The 26223-nt window shown below is 41.4% G+C and overlaps 1 protein-coding gene across 3 annotated transcripts in view; it reads right to left on the reverse strand.

Moving 5' to 3' along the window:
* XRN2 (5'-3' exoribonuclease 2) overlaps nt 1-26223 on the reverse strand; it is a 62486-nt gene that overhangs the window by 31746 nt on the left and 4517 nt on the right. For 2 of the 3 annotated variants that reach the window (XM_055430801.2, XM_055430810.2), the window contains exons 2-17: nt 19505-19632; nt 19311-19422; nt 17752-17863; nt 15858-15916; nt 15692-15781; nt 14848-14920; nt 14654-14704; nt 14032-14189; nt 12737-12811; nt 12512-12645; nt 12355-12412; nt 12164-12271; nt 7776-7820; nt 5686-5817; nt 3080-3198; nt 307-442 (exon numbers count right to left, since the gene is read on the reverse strand). In XM_055430801.2, coding sequence (XP_055286776.1) covers nt 307-442; nt 3080-3198; nt 5686-5817; nt 7776-7820; nt 12164-12271; nt 12355-12412; nt 12512-12645; nt 12737-12811; nt 14032-14189; nt 14654-14704; nt 14848-14920; nt 15692-15781; nt 15858-15916; nt 17752-17863; nt 19311-19422; nt 19505-19632 — 1590 coding nt within the window. Of the gene's footprint in view, nt 1-306; nt 443-3079; nt 3199-5685; nt 5818-7775; nt 7821-12163; nt 12272-12354; nt 12413-12511; nt 12646-12736; nt 12812-14031; nt 14190-14653; nt 14705-14847; nt 14921-15691; nt 15782-15857; nt 15917-17751; nt 17864-19310; nt 19423-19504; nt 19633-20099; nt 21368-26223 lie in introns of those variants that run through there. The other variant, XM_055430819.2, reaches the window with a different exon arrangement.

The raw sequence follows: 26223 nt of genomic DNA on the forward strand, positions 1-26223 counted from the left end.
TGTTCTGTAATTTAGTGACTATCTAATAGTTGCTCAGTTATTTTTTTTCTTCCAATTCATTTAGTGACTACCTATTAGTTATTCAGTTGTTTTTTTATTTCAATTAAAAAAAAACACTAAACTGTAGTCATCTGCAAGACAAAGCATACTCAACAACATTTTGAAATTCTTTAACAACAAAAATTAGCTCTGTGTGTACATTAATGAGCTTTAGAAACAAACATTAGGTTCAATAATATACATTATTACAAAAATTATCTTTCTAAAATGATCAGCTAGAAATTGAGAGGAAAATATCCTTTGTACCTGGTAATAATATCGTAGAACCCAGCAGAGTCCTTCAACGTAAGACTGAACAACTTTACGTCGGAATTTCTCATCTGCTGCATCAACATCAAATTTGTTCTTGTAGTATCGCTGTTTCCAACCAGCTTCCCATAACCTACAAACCAGGCATGATCAGTTTCTCCTGATTCAATATGTTAACTGTACACCTATTTATCACCCCAATCAACTTATATCTAATGTCCAGGTGAAATGTAAATGAGTTCAACAGTAATGCTAACAAACAAAGTTCATTTAACTCTTTTCTAAAAACTCCACTTTCACAGGATTTATTACCAACTTTAAGACAGTTAAACATCAAAAACTTAAAACACTGATTCCAGTAAGATCATTCTAAAACTACATTTTAAAAAAGGATCATCACTTATGTTAAAGTAGATACGTAACAGGGCTTCCTGGGTAGCTCAGCTGGTAAAGAATCCGCCTGCAGTGCAGGAGACCCTGGTTTGATTCCTGGATCAGGAAGTTCCCCTGGAGAAGAGAAAGGCTACCCACTCCAGTATTCTTGCCTGGAGAATCCCTGTGGACAGAGGAGCTGGTGGGCTACAGTCCCTGGGGTTGCAAAGAGTTGGACATGACTGAGTGACTAAGCGCAGATACATAACATTTGTTTGCTTGAATTTTTATACTGTTTTACATGCTTTTAGACCGTGGAATAATTCTAAAACTACACTTTAAGATTCAAATACTGAATATATTTTTATTTAGTTCAAGTTCCTCAGTTTATTAGGATATATTTAACTGCACAAAGAAAGTCAGTTAAACCACTTAGAAAAAAAAGATTTGCTATAGGTAATTCTTTTAAAGGTAAAACACAATTTATAAAAGAATAATCTAGAAACCAGGCAGAAACTTGGTATAGCTAATCTACACTCTTCATGCTTGGGCATCTTAGAGCTAAGAGTTAAAGGGAAGCACATGCATGCACATGTACATATGTATATATGCATGTTCTGGTAAAACTTAGAAGCAGGCCAATTAATTCACTAAGTTATCATTAATTACTAAACATACAATGAGAAGAACCACAAAGTACTGATTTTTCATTCTCTGAGAGATTAAAACATTTTCTTGAAAGAACACAAAGAAACCAAAATAATTTTCTTTTCATCAGGACAGATCTCAAGATGCTTCTACAGTAAGGCCACTTTCTACTATGTACCAGACCTTACAAATTAACTGCAGTCATGTTTCAGAATACAGGTAAGCCCTTTCCAAAGTTCACTTTACACTACTTGGCTTGTGCAAAACCTCCATCAATGCCTATTTTCCCTAAGTGAAAAAAGTGCAGAGACGATTTCGTTTTTCTAAAAAAGGGAGAAAGTAGGAATCTCGTTTAGCACATTTGTTTTCAGGATGCACCTCAGGAGTGGGAGCAGCCCAGCAAGCTCCTTCCTCAGGAACCACACTCAGCGTCTGAGCATCCGTTGTCAGAGCTGTGAGCTGTGTCTGTGAGCAGCTGGGCCTGATCTCCATTTATTTTGTGCAGCAAGATGCAACCTGGGGTAACTGGTTCTTCGCTATATGCCATTCTAGCTATGAAAGGTTTCATAGATACACAAAGGATTCACAGAACTTCAATCTGGAGAAATATCTCTATTCATGATGCAGATTATCACCATCATACAGAAGATAGTAAGAAAATAAATGCTAAGAATTCCAAGCATTTCTTGATAGAAGCATTTCTACCATGATTATTCCCAGCACCAAAATTAAACAATAAAGTACTAAATAAATCAAGTTTACTATTAAGCTAGCCAGATCATGATGACTTCATAGTAAAACAAAAACACTCAAAGAGGAAAATCCACTGTTATAGAAGCAGAGGACAAAAACTCAGGTAAGGTAAAAGTATGATGACACATCATCACAGACTGCAGTATCTGACATCAAAGGTTGTCTGGAAAATGCAGAACCTCACATGACATTTGTGAGGTTTCTAATCATAAACACAAACACACCATCCATAACCTATATAAGAAGCATGAGCTTCTTTTATTCATGCTTTTGGACCACTATTGTTTGCTTAACTTTGGATTACCTATCATTTTGCTAAATTATTAATGAGTTACATTTATTGAGACTGTTGGCGTTTTGCACTAGGGAGTCCAGGATTCAAGCTTAGATTTAATTATAAAAGAGGTTATTAACCTCTGATCTGGACAAATGAAAGAATCAAAGTTTCCCATCATAAATGTTATGTATACAGTTAAAGGGAAACTCCTCTGTCATGAAATATAACTGTGCACATGCAAATTTGTGGTTTTTAAAAATATACGTATTTCTTAACCAAATGATTTTTGCATATTTCATCTTGAGGAAGAAACTTTTCAATGGAGAAGATTAAAGCAAACTATATCAAGTATCCAAGTGTTACTGAACTTTCTGGGTTAAGCAGCTTGAAAATTTAATCCCCACATAGTAACATTCAGATCACATAGTCAGAGTTAAACACCTCATGCCTAGCCTATCTAGTGCCTGGTCTCAGAGGGAAAGTGGCTTGGAGGCTGAGAACCTGCACGCATACTAATCTAGATACTTAGGTTTAACAGCTATAGCTTACACATCTCACTGGAATTTACTGACTATCCTAACCCTCCACATTAATTACTGGTGGATAAAAAGATCACAGGCAAGCAACTGAAGGCACAGCTTCTCTGAGCTAAATAGCATTAATTAGACCACCTCTATTTCAGCAATTTGCTAACAAAGTGCTACCAAAAAATGGCTTCACCTGACGTTATCCTCTGGCTCAGGTTCACTGTCACTGTCTTCCGCTTTTCGTTTAATTCCTCCTCTCGGAGATGGGGAGCCATCAGAAGCGAAACTCGCATTAGGAGAGACTGAAGGACTCTGAAGACAATTATGACATTACAGAGGAAGGATTTAATTATTCATTTCAGAAAAGAAGCTACATCCCACTGCTTCTACCACCATGCTTCATGGTAATACCTTATTTAAAGCTGTTAAATAGATTCAGTGAATATATTTAGAAAGCATAAAGACTGATTTTGGTCTATTGTACTTCTCCCCCAAAAGAGTAATATGGTACCAAGCTTCCTATGCTTAAATGAATTTGAACGTTCTTAGGGCAAAAACTGCTTCAAAAGAAAAACTGAATTTTACAGATTTTTAAAATTCTTACTTAAATACTTCTTTTCTTTGGTGGTTCCCTGATCTTACAAATTCACAATCACTTTCTACTAATCAAACAGCAAAACTGTAAAGGGGGGGAAGATAAATATATAAATTAACAATATACAGAATAGCCAAGCAGGTGAAAATGAATTTAAATAGTACGTGTTCAACCTAGCATAGTATAACCACACTGGAAAGCAACAGTTTAGTAATAAGACTCAGCCAGGTAACTACTAAATTATTAAAAATTTTATATACACAGATTTAAAATTCTATGTACAAATAAAAACCTACTGGTTATCTTAGAAAAATATACATTAGTATTTCAAAGACCTGGATACCAGTTTAAATTCAGTGTTCTCTTCTCTATGTACCTAACTCAATGAGGACAGGCACATCCTACAGTACCGCAACTTTAGTTTTAAGTGACCAAAAACATATGCAGCAGAAAAGGTTTTCACAGTAAAGGTTTTATTTTATTAGTGAAAATCTATTAGATATTTTGAGTAAACTAAATTTTTTAAATTGAGAAGTTCAGGAGGCTATTTTGATGAAACAGTAAAATCTGAGCATAAAGGCAGTTCAAACCATAGGCTAAGAAAGTTTGTTACAACAAAGCAAAATTATATTTCACATAGAGTTTATAACCCTTTCTTTTAAAAATGTAGAGTATCAACTTTACTCATGATACTGTATGGCCAGGTGTCACAGGTGACAAAGTTTAGACCTAATGCCTCCCTGATGTTAAGAAAACTACACTCCATCATCAACATGGTGCTGCCAGTCACATTCATGTCCACTCTGTGGGGACTGTAGCCACTGTGCTCTTCAATGACAAACATCAGTTTCTTCTGTCCTACTCAAGAGTCTCACTGCAATCCCTTTCACTGACCCTCCGTAGCTCACTGTTAATGGTACAAGTAATAAGACAAGAAAACAAAGAGCAAAAAGAAAAGATACATGTATATGTATGCACAGCTGAATCTAACGGGAAACCAACACAGTTAACCAACTATATTCCAATATAAAAGAAAAATAATACTAAAAAAATAATTAAATAAAAATTAACAAAAGCAAACCCACAACAGAAAGGCAAGCTTCTCTTGGAAGATGCAAAACCTTGTTTCTTCAATTTCAAATCTAAGGTCCTAAAACTTCTCATTGTGAGTTAATGGGAATATAAATTCAGTCTCTTGACATGGCAAAAATTCCACATGTAGGATTGCCCTATAATAAAGAACTTGAACATCAACAGGATAACTAATAGGAATAATAAAACTTAAATATCCAAAGTTACACAATTTCCTTGAATTCATCATAGTAAAAAGTCATGTATCTTTTTTCCCTGTACAGAACTAACTCTCTCGTGCCTGCTAGACTGAAATAAGCAACAGCCTCGATCATCTGCCATCTGTCTGTGTTAGCTCAGGGTCTATTCCCTCATTGCTGCTTGCTGTCTTGCCAGGTGCTCTGGGCTCTTGGGTCTTCTGTCAATACAACAGAAAGCTAATGGGCAGAGTATAGCCTTGCCGGCTGAGATGATCTGCTCCTGCAGTCTGGATTACAAAGTTCAATCAGGGAGGGGATATTACAAGAAAAATCCATTTAGTTCCTGCGTTTAAAAACAGGGAGCAACTAGAATTTTGGTAGTGAGAGGTACCTTAAAATAGATACTTGGATCTATTCCATGACTGAATCAGAGAGCGAGAGTTTAGTCAGTAATGAGCACCTGTACTTAACAGACTGAGGAATACCATTCTGCAAAATGTCCACAACTGATCCCTGGAAGAAAGGGGAAATTAGGTAGCAAAACCCTCCCTCCTCTCTTGCCCCAGCTATGAGACATGTGGATGTCCCCTCATGCTTCCATCACTATCACCATTGTGCCTTGAGGAGAAGCTGAAAGCACTGAGGCCCATGTTCATTACAGAAACACTATAGCCACTAAGCCATCTTATTTACATGCATTTTTGTTCCTTTCACATCATTTAGGTATTTTCATATTTCATATTCACATTTAGATCATTTCATATTGATAAAGGTGGATTTAACAGAAATAAAAATATCCCAAGGCAAAAGACATTGAGAAAAGCTGTAAAACAAAAAACACCTCCGAGCTACATGATCAAATTCATACACAACTACAAGGGGCACCTGGTAAGCCACCACCCTTTCTCACTACACGAAAAGTGAGTCCCTTACCAAGTTATTCTGCATCCTCATTTCATAAGCCGCTTGTCTTGGATTACAGGCCACTTGAGATCCTGGTGAGCTTCTTGAACCAAGGGCATGAGGGGTTAATATTCCACCAGGAGAGAAAGATGGTTGATCTCGCTAAAATAAATGGAGATAAACGAACGTAGAAATTAAAATGAAACCACAACACAGTTGGATGACAGGAAAAAAAGAGGGCAATGGAAAGAGACCCCACTGTAAGCATGTAAAAGATGAAATGTTCTGCTAACATTCAGGGTTGTTTACACTTTAATAGATGGTAACTCACCCTGTAAACAACAGTCTGAAATAGCAACTCTGCTCTAAAAGTACATATAATTCATTGTTCTGGTACACACATGTGAAGTCTGAGAATAGCCATCATCACATTTAGTTCCACTCTATGGAACTATTCAAGTCTCAGGCTGTTCTACTACATTTACTTACAATTTCTCTACACATTCAAGACATAATTCTAGTCAAATAAAAATAACAAATAACATTAACATTTTACCTTAATGATTAAAAAAAAAAAAGTTTGATTTGTACTTAGGAAATACAGCTTTTCCTCACTCTTCACCTTGCCAGAATTTAACTCTTTATTACCAATCAGAGCTATGACAACAGCTATAACAGATGACAGCTGTGACTGACAGATGTTTTTAAAACAGATACTGAATGAAAGAAAATAATCATACACAGAATGAACTGTTATGGACAGAATAAATAAGCTGCGAGGATACACTGTAAACCACAGGGAACACAGCCAACGTTTTATAATAACTGTAAATAGACTGTAACCTTTAAAAACTGAATCATTATGCTGGACACCTGAAACTTACATAACATTGTATATCAACTATTAGTGAGTGAGTGAAAGTCACTCAGTCGTGTCCGACTCTTTGTGACCCCATGGACTATACAGTCCATGAAATTCTCCAGGCCAGAATACTGGAGTGGGTAAGCCTTTCCCTTCTTCAGTTATCAACTATACTTCAATTTAAAAAATTAGTAGAAGAAAAAAAAAAAAAGCAGTAACCAAACAGGCTTCTGACCAGATCTAAGTGGTTTGGAACTAATTCAGCAATAAATTACTTTTCTCCTTTCTAGGTTCCTGAAACTGCTCAAATCCAATAAAATCTGAAAATAAAAGGCAGTCCCTCAACTCCATTGAGTTTAAAATCTAGGAAGGACGACAAGAATCACCAGAGGTGAAGGAAAGGCCTGCTCAACCCAGGCACCAGCCAGGCAGCAAGGGAGGCCATGGAGAAGCTGAAGTGTGCACTGATGGGAGGAAGAACCTCTGGAGGAGCCAACGGGGGCCAGGCTTGGGGCAGGGGCAGCCTGGCTTATTTAGAGGATGTTGAGAGGACAGGAGGAGAGGAGATGGCGGCAGGAACTCGACCAGACGCCAGTGCGCTCTGCAAGTCAGACTGAGAGTGGACTCTGAGGGGGACTAAGGAGTCACTGCTGATTTCTGAGGAGAGAAACAACAAAGCTCCAGGTAGCCATCCTATTCTGCGGGCTTCCCAGGTGGCACAGCGGTAGAGAATCCATTTGCCAAGCAGGAGACCTGAGTTCAATCCCTGGGTCAAGAAGATCCCCTGGAGAAAGTAATGGCAACCCACTCCAGTACTCTTGCCTGGAAAATCCCATGGAAAGAAGAGCCTGGTGGTTACAATCCACAGAGTTACAAAAAAACCAGATGTGACTGAGCATGCATGCATCCTATTCTAGGAAGATTAACCTGACGAAGTTAAAGATAGAGCATAGTGACTTCAAGGAGCACCAAAGGTTGACTGCTTTTATTACAAAAACAATAATAACTGATTATTGTAAAAAAATCAAATAATTAAGTACTACCTGCCCCTCCTGCCCATCAAGTATTTCCCTTCAGACTCAAGACAGAACTTAGATAGGACTCCTTTAAAATTAATACCAGGCAGGAAAGCAGTTGGCTGGGTACCATATCTCTAACCAGCTCCTACTGGGTAAAGAATAAAAAAGCTACCGTAATGAACACCTTCCTCCCAAATTGTAAACTTATACCACTGCCAGTCTTATGAGTTAAAACTCACCTTCATTCTCTTTCTTTTTTCTTTCTGTCGTCTTCTAAAACTGTCCTAAAAGTATAAAATCCACATATTCTGTCAAATAATTACACAAAAATGTAAGAGTTAAACATTACCAGGAATGATTCGAGAGACAATTAAAGTTTTAAAGGAAGACCCCAGAAACCTAGATACAGAATGAAACTAGGCAACAGACTCCATGTTCAAAGTGCTGCTTATCAGAACCGTACACGGCTAGAGGGCATTCCAAATTGCGTTTCTATACAATTTAAATGGCTCCTCTTAATATTTTTTCAGATAGTTTTTAATATCATTTCAGAGAAGAAGAGTCATGACAAAGACCCTTGGTTTTACCCTGGAGTGAATATGCTGTCAGTATAGAGAAGATACACATAATTAAGAAAACAATTCTTTAAGTTGTACCTGAATATAGTTTATAATCAAGATGACAATTTTAAAAATTCAACAAGACAATTTAACAATGAGCCTCTATTACCTAAAAGGGCTGGACAGTCCCTACCCTAGCACATGTGTGGCACAAGTGATAGAACAGTGGGGCTCCAGGCAAACACCACCACTCAGGTGCTCCCCTCAATGACCACCACCAAACAGACCCAATGAGAGAAGGAAGAAAAGACAGAGGTCTGCACTGCTTATTCTGGGCCAGTTTAACTCATAGGAAAGGGTCCAATCTGCCTTGATTCTTCCCTCCACTCATTTTTGAAATCTAGCCATGGTTTCAACTAGACAGGATTTAGGGCTGACCTTGCTCCCCACTAAGCAAGTCATTCTAAGGCATCCTTCCCCAGAAAGTACCCCTCCTGTGCCCATGCCTGAGTGTCCAGGCACTGAAACGACAGCGAAGGTGCCCACAGCAGGTACTATAATGACCATCACCCTCCTCTTGGCACTTCCGCCCTCCAAGGCAGTACTGACACCCAGAGAGAACACTTAACAAGATGGGAGGTTAGCACCTTCCGCCAGGAGGGGCTGAATGCCAGATACATGCTGACTGACCACTTAAAGCCTTCTAAGATCCGAACACCACCAATTTCCCTAACCATGCTCTGCTCGCACAGTTAATGAACCGTCTCTTAATCTGGCTGTGACTCCTCCTTCTGAAACCACGCTCTTCACCTGGCTGCTAGGACACCACACTCACCTGTTCTTTCACTCCTGCTGCTGCCTTCACTCAGCCCTCCTTCAACCCTCTGAAAGCTGCTGCTCCCCTGGGCCCAATACCTTGACCTCCCCACTTCTCTGCTCTCATAACAATAATCACCAAGTCTCATGAGTCTCCCAACCAGAGCCTCTCCCAACTCAACATCCCCACCTATGTGTCTCAACCTTGACATATCCAAAAGAGAATCGCAAACCCCCATCTCTACATCTCCCAGTCTTCTCTTCACAGCTACTCAGACCAGACCATTTTTCGGCTGTTCATAAAAAAGTGCCTTGGAGTCATGCTTGATACCTTTCCTTCTCTCACACTTAGGATTTAATCCATTAGCCAATCCCACTGGTTCTAGCTTCAAAACCTATTCCGAATCCAACCATCTATTACCACCTTCACTGCCACCATGCTGGCTCCCTTAGCATACTGCAGAGGAGCCTCTTAATTGGGCTTGATGCTTCTGTCTCTGCCTCCACACAGCAGTTCAAGTTAAGGTTTTCTAGTTCACGTCAGACTTTGTCACTTCTATGCTTCAATGATGCAGACTGAGAGCTGAAGTCCTGTTAATGATCGAGAGGGTTCTACCACATCCACCACCTTTCTGACCTTTTCTTCTATTCCCTTCCCTTTGCATCCTCTGCTCTCACACGGGCTCCTCGCTGTTCTCAACACCCCAAACGTGCTCCAGACCAGAGCCTTTTCGTGGGTGATTCCCTCTGTCTGCAGTGCTCTTCCTGAAAACATCTGCATGGTCCACTCCCTGACATCAGCAAGGCCTTCTCCAGCCACCTTTCCTAGGGCTGCGACCTCCCCAGACACTTCATCCTCTGCTTCAACTTCCTTCACGGCACACAGCACTCTCTCACACCCTGCATGCTACACTTCAGCTTTGTGCTAAGTATCCATCTGCCCCAGAGGAATGTCAGCTTCACAAGTTCAGACGTTCCATCTACTTTTCATTTTGTTTTTTTGTTGTATCACTAACCCTCAGAATACGAATACTATCTGGCACATTGTAAACAGGAAATGTGTGCTTAATAAATGAGCATTTGAAAGATAAAAGGCAAAGATCAAAGCTCATAAAACAAAAAAAGACATTTCTGACCTAACTGTTCAATTTTAATAACAAATTATCGATAGACTCCCATTCTACTATTTTGCTCTTTTTAAGAGAGGCAGCCACAAAAGCAGATCAAGTCTACCTGGACAGGCGGCGGCGGTGAAGTCGCTCAGTCGTGTCCGACTCTTTGTGACCCCATGAACTGTAGCCTACCACGCTCTTTCCTCCATGGGATTCTCCAGGCAAGAGTACTGGAGTGGGTTGCCATTTCCTTCTCCAGGGGATCTTCCCAACCCAGGGATTGAACCCGGGTCTCCTGCATTCCAGGCAGATGCTTTAACCTCTGAGCCACCTTACTGATATTTCATCTTTTTGTATGTTATGTATTCCTATGGAAATCTGTCAAAAGCCATGGACACACATTCCTGGAAAATATATACACCCAGATACTTTTATGTTGAATTTCTGAGGGTTCATAAATTTGTCCAATGCAATGCCCAACCATGCAAAAAAACGTCATAACAAGTCACAGACACCAACAAAGACCCAAAGCTATCAAATGCCCTCTGCCAGGCCAGCCGGAAACCACATGACACACTGAAATCTGAAGCACTTTGGTACCTATCAAATCTTACACATCCCAGTCTAATGCCAAATACCATCAACATTTAATACTACAGAGTCTGCTAAAGTCACAGAAAAAGACTCTTCTAACATGAGATTTTTATACCAAGTAGTACACAATGTGTGTCGTTTATTTCTTAAGCATAAACAGCAGCAGTTCAAGTGGAGCTACTGTAACGGTTGAAGACTTGTTAAAAATGGCTGTTCTGGTAGGTGCTTCATACCCCAGAGTGAGTGAGTTCTGCTATTTGAATTTTACATGTGAAGATTACCAAATACCAAAGGCTTTGAAAAAATGCCTACAGTCCACTCACTGTTATACAAAATGGTACCCAAGCTTCTAAAGAAGAGGCCATTAGCTAAAAAGCTGAGGAAAACACAAAATCTTGTCAGATACAATAACATGTTTTAATCTTTGAGGAGATCAGGAAGTTATGTATCGATATTATGTTGCCATTTGCTCATAAAGATCTGTAGGACTAAGAAGCTGAAGGATCTACTCCACTTCCTTTCTGCTCCTCTCACCCACTGCTGGCCTCCCTCCAGCCCACTCTGCCTCTAGGCTGCGACCCCTCCCTCTAGCCTGAGGACCAGGGGCCCATCCATCCCACTCGGACAACCTCAGGCAGCACCAACAGCTTTGCCTCTCTCCAGGGGCTTCCTCCCCCCGGCCTTACCTTCTCCTGAAACCTCCACAGTCCCAGAGACCCCTGATGGAGGGACTTTCCCTCTTTATAAGCTCCCAGGGATGTCAAGTTTCTGCTCAAGATAGGAGCTATCTCCCGTCTGCTCACGGTTCTCAAATCTCCTTCTGAAGGACTTCTGACCTGAGCTCCACATGGATCCACTGACTGGTTCACAGACTTCTCCTCTCAGGTGTCCTGCAGCCCCTCAATCGCAGCACCTCCAAAATAAACTCAGGTCGACCTTATCTCCACCCCATCCGCTCCACCCCCAGGGCTCACTACCTGGGGAAATGGCACCAGGAAACTCCCCACTGCCCATGCTAAGCACTCACCCTATGCCACATAACTAATTCCCAAAGGCTCTGCGACTTTATTTCCTTCTTCTACACCCACATTTCTTACACCAGCTGCAACCCTCTACCTTGGCCAATGCAGTCAATCCATCCCAGATCCCCTACATTCTGCCACCAGAGTACAGAGTTGCAAAGTCCAGAGCATACACAGTGCCTATAAAACACGGCAGCCACCAGTTCAATTCCAGCATTCTTCTAGCTTTGGAACCCTCATTTCATGGCCCATTGATTAGGCAGATAATTGGATTTATATCTTACTTGAGATTAAAAAGAGAGAAGGTACAATGCAACTCACACAGGGTGCAACATAATTCCACACAGCAAGCAACACAGCCTTTATAAAATCGTCAAAGCACTGAACACTCGTGATTACACTGGTATTTGATACACTACATTGATTTAACAGCGCACTCAGAGAGGTTAAAAGGACAATCACAGGATCATCACAGCCTATGAGAGACAGGAGCAATTGAGCTACTGCAAGAGAAACACTTTACCTCATCATCCTTTCTTTTTTTAAAAATGCTATCCTCAACTTCACCAACTGCTAACATGATCATCTGTACTCTCTGCAGATTGACATAACCACTTTCTGTAAGGTAACCCTGTAAGTGATAAAATACATGTAAAATGACCTTCTTACAAAAGCAAACACTTCTGTTTTGAAATTATTCAAGAGTGAACTTACCCCGGTTTTGTGTACCACATTTTTGTATATGTTAACCAAGCGGTCAATGGCACCTTCCCTGCCACCAGGAAACAAACATCAAGCGTTAGGACCAAACTGCACTGAAAGGCCAGAGGGCTAAACAGGAGCTTGAGGACACAAGCTCACACACACATACCTAATCTCTAAGGATGGCAGGTGAGGAAGGAAGTCGTTTCCCACAAAGAAGCACATGAAGACCCAGTCATCAATGCTCCTCTCAATATCAAACGTGAATGGCAGGCTGGCCATGGTGAGCTCTCTTTCCAAATACTGTGACCAAAAAGGAATGTTGTCACTAAAGCCATCAGATAGCAGTTGGCTTATTGTTAGCGCACTGATGCCAATGGTCACTGCCACATACCTCACGGAGGACGCTGAGACGAATGAAGATAAACTCTCCTTCTGCACAAGGAAGGCTATCTGCCAGTTCATCGTGCTGCAAGAAAGGGGGTGAAGACTCAATATATCTACTTTGAATCTTGGAACTTTCTTCATCCAAACAAACAGCACAGCTTTTTCTAAAGCAAGACCCATTTTAATACTACAAGTATTACATAAGAGAAGAATTTACCAAACCATTTTAAAAATAAAAATTACCCACAATCTCTATCACATCTAGACCAGGGGCTGAGCGCTCAGACACACAGTTGTGTCTGAGTCTTTCGCGACCCCATGGGGCTTACTAGGCTCCTCTGTCCATGGGATTTCCCAGGTAAGAACACTGGAGTGGATTGCCATTTCCTCTTCCAGGGGACCCTCCCGACCCAGGGATTGAACCCGTGTCTCCTGCAGGTCTACACTGGCAGGCAGATTCTTTACCATTGAGACAGTGACTGAGCACACACACGTTTTTAACAAAGGGCGAGACACTAAATATTTTAGCCTGTGGAGGGAGATATGTATGGTTTCTGCTGCATATTCTTCCATGTTTTGTTTAATTTTTACAACCCTTTAAAAACAAAAGACCCTCTTAACTCATAGGTCGAACCTGGAGAGTTGTAGTTTGCCAAACTACAACTAGTTGACCTACACCTAGGTTTGACCTATACCCAAACAATATTAACATTTTAATGTACATGCCTCACCCTTCTCTGTGAATATGTATACTTTTTACCAGTTTTCACTCAACACATCTTTTAAAGAGGTACCATATTCTTAAAACAGACACCCTTTAAAATGGATATAAATGGTTTAAATGAATATAACCAAAGGAACTCATAATAGGGAGAAACTAGGAGTTACTCAAAGGTATCAAGAAGTTTAATGTACTTGATTTACAGTTCCTTTTAAGACGAATAACCAAACAAATCATGCACAATGGGCATTATGACCTATGAGACCTCAGCCTCATGTAGATGTAAGCTGTGCTAGGAAAGTGGAGAGGAGAAAGAATCTGACTGCATGCAAGGTTGTGAATGTGTGTTTAAGGAGTTTGGAAAGATACAGCTCTGTGAGGGGTAACAGAGCAAGTAGATAAAAAAATCAAATCAATCAGTCTTCTTTTTATCCATTTTTAAAATGAGGCAATTATATACTTAATGTCACTGAACTGCACATTTAAACATGGCTAAAAGTGGTAGTTTGTTATGTATGTTTGATCATAAAAATAAAACTGAAAAATTTTAAATGAGGCTACTACCATCCTGAAATTCTTACCTTTCCCTTCTTTTCTCTTGGCAAACCTTCACAGTCCTTGACATCGTGTCCAAATTGATTACAAAGACCACAGGGTTTGGGTTTGTTTGGTTTGAATTCTTCTCTGATAATGGTAAAGTTGGGCTCATGGGTAGCAAGGCCAAGCATAATGAGATCAGCTATCAACAACAACAAAATCCCGCACAGTGAGCATTTCCAGAAGACCCTTACCATAACCAAAGGCAAGATATTATCACAACACGAGACAGCAAGGCGAAGAAAAGCCCAAAGGGCCACACAGAGAGCAAAGCGGAAAAGCCTAAAACTTCCTAGTGGCCAAGAACAGGACCTCCAGAAACATGGGCCTAGAGTGTAACTACCACTCAGAAGTCAATACCTGGAAACTTTCCATTTTAAAGATATGTGTGACCATATTAAAAAGTTGAAAAAAAAAATTAAAAAATCAAGATAGGTGAGTATTAACCACAGATTAAACCACTCCACACTAGTTCTCTCTCAAACATAAAATAAGCATGGCATTTTAGAATTTCCAAGCAGCCATGAATAATTCATTACTACACACTAATCCATGGACTCACTATTGTTTAACCCAAGAGACTCAGATCCCGAAGAAGAAACTTACCATCTGCTCCACATAAGCAGTGATGAGTGTTTGGGTCATGGTTAGGCTGGGCTAGAGAGAAGGGGAATATATATTTATGTAAACAGATCTCATACCACAGGAATATCACATTTTACCAAACATTTTCTATACAATGGGTTGTCTTTTTTTTTTTAAATAAAACATATAATCAATTATTTATATATGAATTTTACCTCTTTGTCTTCTAATATAATCCATGATTTTATGTTCCCCTTCACCAGGAGCACTAGCATCAGATAAAATAACCTATAAAAAATAGTTTAAACATTTTTAGCTCATTCACATTTTTCAAGTTCTATAGAACTGAACATTTTAAAATAAACTGGGATAATTCTATTAAAATAGTGTTACTAATTGGAAATTTTTCTTAGTAAGGTGTGTGTTAGACATCAAAATTATTTCACTAGTTAACTGACTACTTGAAATAGAAAAAATGAAATGTTTGGGTCAAACTTAGCCATTAGAAAAACAGATCAGTTCACAAGTTTCTACTCTTCGCTGCTACTCAAGTATACAGCACTGAGCCATACAAGCCCTGAGAGTAACTGGTAAGAGATACCCATTAAATGCAGAGTACCACATCTAATTAACAGGTAAACAGGCTTATGAACCCAAGATTATATAAACATTTTGCTTAAATTTTACTGAAATACTCAGGAGCACACACCCATTCTTTAAAGGCAGTCCCATGACTTTTATCTTGCTGTATTTTGATTTCTAACAAGAGAAATTACTTTCATATATATGTATTTTAACTCATGAGTCCCATCTATGGCTTCACAGTGACGGTAAGAGGACAAAATTGGCACTGAGAGAAAATTCAGTGGCCGGTAACTGGACCATGCAAGGCACCCCATCTCTAATAACCCTAGAAGCTTCTCTTTCCTCTAACAGTCAACCAGTATTTCATAGGGGGAGAAAAAGACAAATAATATCGTTCTATTAAAGGACATGACTTTGATATGACTCAAATTGTCACCCTCATCTCTTTCTGAAGTGCCAAAATGTGAAACTTACTGTCAAATTTCTCCAGCCAGGGTCATTATTTAAACGATCAGCTATGTAATAGCGAAGGCATTTAGCAAGATTGTCCATGAACTCAGTTCCCTAAAATGATAGAAAAAAATAAATTAACCTATCATTTAAGAGTTAGCAATAGCTAGCAAAGTATGAGACTACTTACTGGTGTAATACAGTTGCTGTCAAATCTTTCTTTTATTTCTTCTGGAGGAAGATAGCCACCTAGAGAAGAAGGGGCAATGCTTTGTTCTCCCCATGAACAGTGAGGTAAGTTACTCAACAGTAGACCAGAACAACAAAAACAGAAACTTGAAATATAAAGAAAGAGAAGTGTTGTCGCCTGAGGAACAAGGTTCCCCGCTTTTCGAAGAAAGTAAGATTCCTCCCCTTGAATTACATGAAGCTGCTTTAACACGACTGGCAAACAACACATGGTACACAAAAGATACTCATGACATTCTTCCTATTGACCTGGCACGTACGCGTGCGTGCACACGCATGCGCACACACACACACACACGGGATAGACTCTAATCCCAGTAATAGTTCTTAAGATGAAGGGGCCCAAGAAAAAACTAAAAAGCCAAGTTTATCACAGCTTTATATCACTTAGAGCGATTTAGAAATTCTATTTTTTCCTCTGTTATCATTGCAAAGCCTTTTCTTGAGCTTCTTCTAACATCTTCAAGAAAAAAAGACATCTTTAGAAGCAAAGACAACCTGTTATAAATACAAACAGTAATCAGAATATTAATTACAAGGTGTTAAAATATGTATGTACTTGCATACTTCCAGCAAATTAAAAAACATTAAATGCACTGTAACAACTAGCCTCAGATGACTACACTATGTCTCTTTTTCCACCTGCCAGACACAACATCCTGAACCAATTATGGTGGCGCTCTCCTGGTCTATCACTTTGCCTCATGTAACACAGTAGCGAACGAGTCACCCTGCAGGCACCATGCTTCACCCTGCCTTACCCACAGGGGTCTTGAGAGAAGTGGTTCCAGGGGATCAGCACCCTGGTCTCCCTCCTCTCTGAGTTGCAGCCAACTCCTGCCTCTGGACCCATCAGGCCTTCAGTTCAGTTCAGTTCAGTCGCTCAGTCGTGTCCGACTCTCCGCGACCCCATGAATCACAGCACGCCAGGCCTCCCTGTCCATCACCAACCCCCGGAGTACACTCAAACTCATGTCCACAGAGTCGGTGATGCCATCCAGCCATCTCATTCTCCGTCGTCCCCTTCTCCTCCCGCCCCCAACCTTTCCCAGCATCAGAGTCTTTTCCAGTGAGTCAACTCGTCGCATGAGGGGTCAACCCTACAAGCCCCTTCCTGAACTGAGGGAGCCCTGGGCACCTCAGTGCTGCCACCACCACCCACAGTGAGAGTGTGCACGATCCCAGGACAGCCTGGAAACATAGTGCCATCATCCCAGGCCTCTGCATACAGACCTGAGTGCTACGGAGAAGCAGCAAGCAAGCCATCAAAACTGATGGGAGGAAAACGTTTACAGAAGTGTGGCTTCCTAACAGCCCCCACAGCAAAAGGCAATAAGAAGCACTCAACGTATTTCTAGTTTACAGACAGGTGAAACTGAACCGAAGAGCTGCACTCGCCCTGACAGAAGTTGACAATTTGTTCTCCCTACATAATTCCTTCCTTTTGTCCTCAAGTTTCCCTGGTGGTTCAGCTGGTAAAGAATCTGCCTGCAATGTGGGAGACCTGGGTTCAATCCCTGGGTTGGGAAGATCCCCTGGAGAAGGGAAAGGCTACTTTCTCCAGTATTCTGGCCTGGAGAATTCCAAGGACTGTATAGTCCATGGGGTCGCAAGAGCTGGACACGACTGAGAGACTTTCACTTCCCTTTTACTACAGAGTTCAGAAACGAACAAGCTTCTATTAACTACTTTTCCTCAACAGTGAACGTAAACTTCTCCTGGATATCCTGGGATCCTGCTTAAAACCCTACCTACTTGTAAGGAGAAGGCACCAGCCCCACCCCCCTCCACACAGCTCACGTAACACATCTAAGCCCAAGGTGCATGCTCTTTACCTTTCGCCAGTATCTCCTCCCTGACTCGCTGCTTCTCTATCGCTGCTTCCATTCCTTCTTTGGATGCTCGGAACCTCCTTGAACGCTGCTGGTTCATTTTAGCGCGCGGTGCCTGAAATAGGTATTTCATATTCACATACTATTTCAAACATTTATAATTATATCTGTACATTATTTTGAACCAGTTACTCTTATAAAAATAGCACACTCAAATGGAAAAGCTAAGTAACACGTCCAAACAATCCTTTCACCACATAGAGCAGAACCTGAGGACTTAAAATTGGACCAAAACCCTTAAACGCAGTGCAGTCAGGTGAACAAGTGACGTGTCAATAAAGGACAATCTCCCATGAGGCCACAGCACTGAAGGCCGCTCAGCTCAAGGGTGGACCCAGGACAGTTCCACTGGGCTACAATACTTTCAGGCACCCCAGATGGAAAGCTCACTTCACTCAGAGACTCAGCACACAGAGAGGGAGCAGTTGCCACAGAGCCAGGATCAGGAATACCTTCTCGGAACCCACACCTAAAAGGAAGAAAGGTCTCCCAACGGGACTCACAAGACCATAATTATCATCCTGTCTCTATAATAAAGCACAGCGGGTAGAAAGAGAACACTTTATCTTCTATCACTTTAACCAAACGTAACTTCAATCACTGAGTAAGTGTGAATGAAGTGAACTGAACTGTAAGGTTTTACGATTACTGAACTGGGTTTGGAAGGGACTCTCAAGCTTCCTGTCTGCATAAAGTAAGCTATTTCATATTCTCTTTCCTGTAAAATGAGACCACCTAATCTAACTCTTTCAAGTGCTACAATCTACATTTATATTTTTAACAACAACAACAAAAAAGGGTTACAGACAAGAATGGGTACATATCTATAAACATTCAAATGTGCACATAACTTATCCTTGACCCAGCAGAAGAACACAATGGAGTACTACAGTGAAAGGGCTTCTGCAAGAAACAGCTAATGTGAGCTGTAATCTGCTCCAAGAAAGACATACTCCTGCTCCCTTTACTTTTTCACTATACTTTACTTGTAGCTTAAGTTTTCAGGCAGCTAAGATTCTTTCCTTGAGTAAATACAAAAGTTAATCTTCTCTGGCCCAAAGTTTTCTCGATTTTCAAAATTATTTCATTCATTACTCTTAACTCTTCAAAAATAAATACATAAATGGGACAAAGGCCCGTTCCTCTTTATTGCCCCACTGCCATGTAGCACTGCCCGCTCCATGCCCCAATGCCCTGCATGCGCTGCTGATGCTCAGGAAGGCCCTGGGTAACTCACCTTACCCGTCTATCCCTGCCTCTGCCCCTGCAGTGGTGAGCCCTTTAAAGCCAGGGCAGCCACCAACACCCCCAGGACCTCATGGGCTCTGGCACAAAACAGGCACACTCACAAAACACAGCTGAATGAGAGGCTGAAAGATGAGGCTTTCTTTCTCAAACTCATTATCGTCAACCATTCTTCACTTAGATGACTTTTATTCTAGACACTGGGGACACAGCAAAAACAAACATAGGGGAACTGATTTAAGTCATTCAGCACTTACCACTCCATCTATTGCCATGTAGAGAAGCCGTCTTGGTCTGACAATACTGAAGAGTCTGTCAATGTACTCAAAGATCGCAACCATCATTTCATCCTCGTTTTTTGGTGCTGGTCTACAATGACAAGCAAATAGTGTAATATCATATAGCACTCCTCCGTGACTTGTGCTATCAGCAACAAAAATGGGTTACGTACTTGTCTTCAGGATGCGTACAGGGGTGGATGATTCCATTCATATCCAAATACAGATTATCAAACTCCACATCATTGGGGTTAGGCTTACTGGCATCGACAGGAATCTTTACACCATTGCATTCTTTTGGCTATGAGGAAGTGATAATTAATAGTAGTTTGGTTTGACTGTTCAAGTCTGAAATTGACATATCCTAGGCTCAGTATGAACCTGTGCTTCATTTCTGAATTGGAAATAAAATACTTTTAGTCATCTTTAAGTTACAAGATAGGCTATTTTTACTCCTTAAAGCTTCCAGCACGACAAGTTACTCTTGACTATGTGGGGGGTAGTGACCAAATTCCCAAGTCATTCAGCTGTGCAAGAGAGAGACCAGGGAGTCTTCCCAGAATACTCCGCCTTACCGCCCATTTCAACTTAACCTGAAAAACGCCTCTCCATGCCACATTTTCTCACTCCTGCTACCAGCATCAGGCACCACTTCTCACCCAGAAGATCGGCCTTTGGATGGACTGCCCCACTTCCAGGCTCTCTTTTCTCCAGCCCACCCTCTATGCTGTCAATTTTAAGCACAAACGCGGCTGTATCTTCTCTTACCTACGTCTTCCAGTGCCACCACAGCACGTGCATGCATCAGATCCAGCCCTCGGTCCTGCCACAACACTGCTCAGGCCACCCCACCTCCCCTGTTCCCAGAAGATGCCCCTCCATCTCTCACCGCCTCTGTTCCTCCTTCTCCCTCCTGACCAACACTCCTTCCTGACATCTTATTCATTTTCCAAAGTCTAGACTCAGATCGAATGCCACTGTGTTATCACACCTTGAACACATCCACCCAACAAATTAACTGTTCCTCTTCCATGTCCTCACAATTCTTCTTATTCTGTATTTTTCTACTTGGTTTGTCTTTCTAACCCCCAACTACACTGCAAGTTCTTCAAAAGGTAAGGACTGTGCTATACTCACTCCTGGAGGCTCTCAACTGTGTTTTTGTGGTAAAGCATTATCTATCTTTCTGCCAGAGCTTTAGCAAATGATAAGAGCTAGGTTTTTATTCTTACTAATAGTAGAGGCACTTTAAAAATAACACATGCAAAGTATCATTTTAAAAAATTGTGAATTTAAAAACCCATCATATACATGCTATTGCTGTGTCCAACTCTGCGTGACCCCATAGACAGCAGCCCACCAGGCTCCCCCGTGCCCAGGATTCTCCCGGCAAGAACACCAGAGTGGGTTGTCATTTCCTTCTCCAATGCATGAAAGTGAAGTCACTCAGTCCTATCCTACTCTTAGCAACCCCATGCACTGCAGCCCACCAGGCTCCTCTGTCCATGGGATTTTCCATGCAAGAAGACTGGAGTGGGGTGCATTGCCTTCTCCAATATACACGCTACCTCATGGATGAACCTCAAAAACATTCTGCTAAATAAAAGCCAGTCACAAAAGACCACACAAGATCCTATTTACAAGATTCAGAACAGACAAATCTTTAGAAAGAAACAGATTAGCTTCAATCTGCAGTGGGCAGGAGAGGAGGAGGGGAGGAGATAGGAAGTGACTGAAAATGGTTACAACATTTCTTTTGGAAATGAAGAAACTGTTCTCATACTAAAACACACTGAACCGTATCATTTTAATGGGTGAATTATATGGTACAATCTCAATAAAGCTATTTTAAAAAGATATAAAGACAAAAGGTCAACTTAATGAGAAAAAATAAACAGGGCCCACAGAAAGGACTGATGAAACTGTGGTACAACCATATACTGGAATGTCAGACAAAAGTAACATTTATTTGTTACTTGATATTTGGTCACAAATATCTTCAACCAAAAAAACAGGTGAAGAAAAACACATGCTGTATACCATTTACAGAAAATTATAAACCAACAAAACAGTGCTAGGCATTGTTCAGGGATGAACAGGTATGCAGTGAAACCACAGAGAAGAGAGGATGAAGGATGAACACCAATCTCAGGGCAGTGGTGATCCTCGAGAGAGAGGAAAGGAATGAGATTGGGCTTCAATTGGCATTCCTAATCAGAAGTGGGTGTCAAAGAAAGAGGCTATCAGAGTTCTGTGCAGACACCCTGTGAATCAGGAAAGAGGGGTTTGATCAGAAGCAGTGAACTGGAAGGAAAACAAGTCAATTTTAGAGGTCTATCAGAGATCGTCTGATGACTCCCAAACAAAAACAAGCTCTATAAAGGCAGGAGGCTGTGCCACTCCACTTTCTCTACACTCAAGGTCCAAACTTCCCTTCCTCCTGAACCAAGCAGACACCTCACTCAGGAGAATCCAGACCCACTTTCTTTATGCTTCCTAAAAAGTCAGACAGTATAGTATTTTTGACTCGTTGACCTATGACCTCAGTTGCAACAACTCATTTCTGCCTTTATAAAGTTAAAGCACCCCTAAACAGTATGGACATGAGTGAGTATAGGTGTGTTCCAGTAAAGTTTTATTTACAAAAACAGTAGACCGCTGGCTTGCTATATTGCAGCTATTCAACAAATGCTGAGTGTAGCTGACGAGTTTCCACTTCCCCTGCCTAGAAAGCAGAGCCTAGGGAAGAAGGTGTAGGCGGGTCCTGATTTTGAGAAAAGAACGCCAGGCATTCCCAACAAGAAAGACACACATTTTCCTCTTGGGAGTTCTAAGGATATCTTCAACACATTAATTACATAAACCTAGAGTTTCTTTCTTCAGGAGAAGATTCTCAACAAAGGAACTCACTCTTCAAGAGCCTGGCCATTAAATACAATGTGAGTGTATCTGCTGCTGGATTCGAGAGATTCTTAATCAAAGACTAGCTACAAGGAGAGCTACTCTGAACACGAAAACCAATTCATCTCAAATAGCTTTTCATTATCTTTGGGGGTTTCCAGTAATAAACGGAGCACATATCGCAGCCTTCCCTTTCCATCCCTGGGCCACGTAGAAGACTAAAAACATCCCACCACAACTTCAGAGCTGTGCTGGAAAACCGAGAGAAGAACAGTCGGTGGCTGGAAAATCACAGGGGACGCCCGAAATGTGGAAAACTAGGAGATCTGATCAGAGGGCGTGCCTCAAACATGCAGATATGGGAGAATCTGAAGGCTCACGTAAGAGCCTCTGGGGGATCCAGAAGCAGCAGCAGCAGGGACAGGCCAGCTGGTCAGACCGAGCACTCTCCCCTCCGCCCACCATCTCAGGCCCCATGAGGGCCAGGCACCGTGAGACAGTTATTCCCAAAAGACATGGGTGCCTGCGGAGGAAGGGCAGTCAGCAACCTGGCTGATGGAAGGCTGGCTGTAGGGCAGTCCTACCCCACAGGAAGCCCACTTCTCCACAGCACGAGGGGAGGAAGAGCTATCTGCATCCCAGACAAGTAGCTGAGAGATTAGCCTGTTTCTACACAGGCTGATAAAGAAGGTATATGGATACCTTCTTTAAAAAGAAGGTGTGTGAAAAAGTAAAGATGGTCCACACACAAATAGTGACTCTGTATAAAAATACACTCCACAGGTTTTAATGCAAAACCCCTAAAATAAACTCCACACCAACCTGCTGTTCTAGTCAACCGTATACAACTCTCTGGCTCTTCACATGTAAGGCAGAAACCCCAACTATCAGTAATATTTAAGCAAACGCATTTTTTGTGTAACATATTTCACAGCAGCATAAAGAACCCACGTGCAACGCAGGAGACACAGGAGACGGGGGTTTGATCTCTGGGTTGGGAAGATGCCCTAGAGGAGGGCATGGCAACCCACTTGTTTTTGGTCTGGAGAATCCCATGCACCAAGGAGACTGGTGGGCTACAGTCCAAAGCATCACAAAGAGTCGGACACGACTGAGCAACTAAGCATGCAGCACAAGCAGACGCACAAAAAAATCAGGACCCATGCCTGAGGTTCTGCTGCAATGAGAGCTCCTTCCATTTAATGAAAGTGAAGTGAAAGTGGCTCAGTCATGTTCAACTCTTTGCGGCCCCGTGGGCTATACAGTCCATGGAATTCTCCAGGCCAGAATACTGGAGTGAGTAGCTGTTCCTTTCTCCGGGTGATCTTCCCAAACCAGGAATAGAACCCAGGTTTCCCACATAGCAGGCAGATTCTTTACCAGCTGAGCCACAAGAGAAGCCCAAGAATACTGAAGTGGGTAGCCTATCCCTTCTCCAGGGGATCTTCCCAACCTAGGGCTCCAACCCAGGTCTCCTGCATTACAGGCAGATTCTTTACCAGCTTAGCACCAAGGGAAGCCCAAGAATACTGGAGTGAGTAGCCTATACCTTCTCCAGCGGATCTCCCCATCCCAGGAATCAAACAGGGGTTTCCTGCATTGCAGGTGGATTCTTGACAGATAACATATTGTAGAACTTGGTTTTAGGTTTCCCTTAAAGCAGCTGAGAACTTCAGAAAAGAAATACAAAACACAGGTGATATTCTGGGAAAAAAGCGTCACAAGGCTACTTAAAATTTTAAATTACAGTATTCTGGTTAAAAATTCAGGCCATAAATTTTGACATAGCTGCCAAATAGAAAAACTTCATATTTTTAGTGATTAGTATTTTTTCACGTTGCATGTCAGCTCTCCATTTTTATATGGTGTCAGTCAACAAAGATTACTAATTACCACCAACGTTTACAGAATACTTAAAATGGGACAGGCACTGCTCTCAGGGCTTTTACGCGTGGATTATTTCCCTCTCTCCTCACAACAACCCTGTGAGGTACAAAGCATCTCACTTACTAATGAGAACACAAATGCTCAGAGGGGTTAAGTAGCTTTCCAAAGTCATACTTCTGTCAAGTTCAGAGACCAGGACTGAACTCAGTCATCTGAATTCAGAGCTGGTACCCTAAGCCATATGTCAGCCTGATTAATTGCAATTTCACTAGATTCAGCATGAACTTAATGAACACCTGTAACGTGCGTCAAGGACCACAGCCAGAACTACAGGGGACACATAGTATGCTGATGTGTGAACCTGATCTTCACTTGCCCAGAGAGCATACTGGTGAGTTGGGCTGCCAGCATGATGGCATGAGGACTTCTGCTCACCTGCTCTCCAGCTGAACTAGTGAGAATCTTTTGAAAAAGACAAAAGCATTTAAATTTAAAGCCTTTGGAAACAGTCTGGAGGCAAAGAGCAATCTAGTCAAGAAAACCTTTGAAAATTCAGAACTCACTTCATTTGTGACAGAACGTGGAGAAATTCACACCCAAGGGCATTCTCAAGAACTGTGTAAGTTGTGGCGAAAAGGAACCAAGAAAAGAATCAGGGACCTAATGAAGATACAGCTTAGACCACAGACTGGCTAGTCTGCAGGAGAGAAGTGGGGTTTAAGACAGCTGGGAGGAGCCGCCCTCCAGCTAGGGTTAGAACAGATACCAGACATTAATCTCAGAGGCGAAGCCTTGCAGGTGTCACTGCATCAGTCTATAACAGACTTCTGTGGAACACTCGACTCAAGAGACTATATACATTCTCGACTGGGTGTACAACATTCTCTGGGATAGACCAACTGCTGGGCCATGAAACAAGCCTCAATAAATTTACAAGCATGAAAGTAATACAAAGTATGTTCTTCAACCACAACATAGTAAATAAAATTCAAGCTCAGTAACTGGAGAAAAGTTGGCAAATTTGTAAACATAGGAAATTTAACAACACACTCAGGAATAACCAATGAAGAAGAAATCAGAAGGGAAATCAGATGAATGAAAAACAAGATACGACATATGAAAACTAACATCGTAAAGCCCCAAAAGCAGTGTTCAGAGGAAAATTTATAGCTGTAAATGTTTGTATTAAGAAAGACCTCAAGTCAATTAACTAACCTTCCAACTTGACACTGAAAAAGCAAAATAAATCCAAAGCAAGCAAAAGGAAGAAAACAAATATGAGAGAAAATGGCACAGAGAGTAAAAAGGACAATTTTCTAAAAAAAATCTATGAAATTAGACTTCCCTGATGGCACAGTGGATAACTCACCTGCCAATGCAGGGGACCCGAGTTCGAGCCCTTATCCTGGAAGATCCCACGTGCCACAGAGCAACTAAGCCTGTGCGCCACAACTACTGAGCCTCTGCTCTAGAACCTGTGAGCTGCAAGTCTGAGCCCTTGTGCTGCAACTACTGAAGCCCATGTGCCAAGAGCCCAAGCTCTGCAACAGCAGAAGCCACTACAACGAGAAGCCCACACACCACAACTCGACAAAGCCCTCACGCAGCATCAAGACCCAGTGCAGCCACAAGCAAATAAATAATTTATGAAACCAAAAGTCAGTTGTTTTACAAGATCAACAAAATTGACAAGTCTGACCAAGAAAGAAAAAAGCAAGGTGGGAAACCTAGATTTCACTACAGGCCAACAGCACAATTCTATACGATGCAACGCTACTAAGAACTAGACACAAAAATATCTCCACTTTTACTTGGATAGATAAATTAACTTATCAATCAGTACAAGGCACTATTTGAAGCTGTTAACTTGGATTTACTGACTCAATCCACACAACCACCTTATGTGGCGCACATACAACTGGTCTTCTTTATTCACAAATTCCAAATTTGCGAACTCATCTGCTCATTAAAATTTTGTTATACCCCAAATCAATACTGTTGCAGCCTCCAGGTCATTCACAAACACAAGCAGAATGGAAAAATCTGAGTCCACTGACACACACACTTCCAACTGATGTCAAACAAGACAGCACTCTGCCCTATG

The sequence above is a fragment of the Moschus berezovskii genome, chromosome 15, assembly GCF_049115385.1.
Source record: "Moschus berezovskii isolate FMDL1 chromosome 15, NW_MosBer_1.0, whole genome shotgun sequence".
Classification (NCBI taxonomy): domain Eukaryota; kingdom Metazoa; phylum Chordata; class Mammalia; order Artiodactyla; family Moschidae; genus Moschus; species Moschus berezovskii.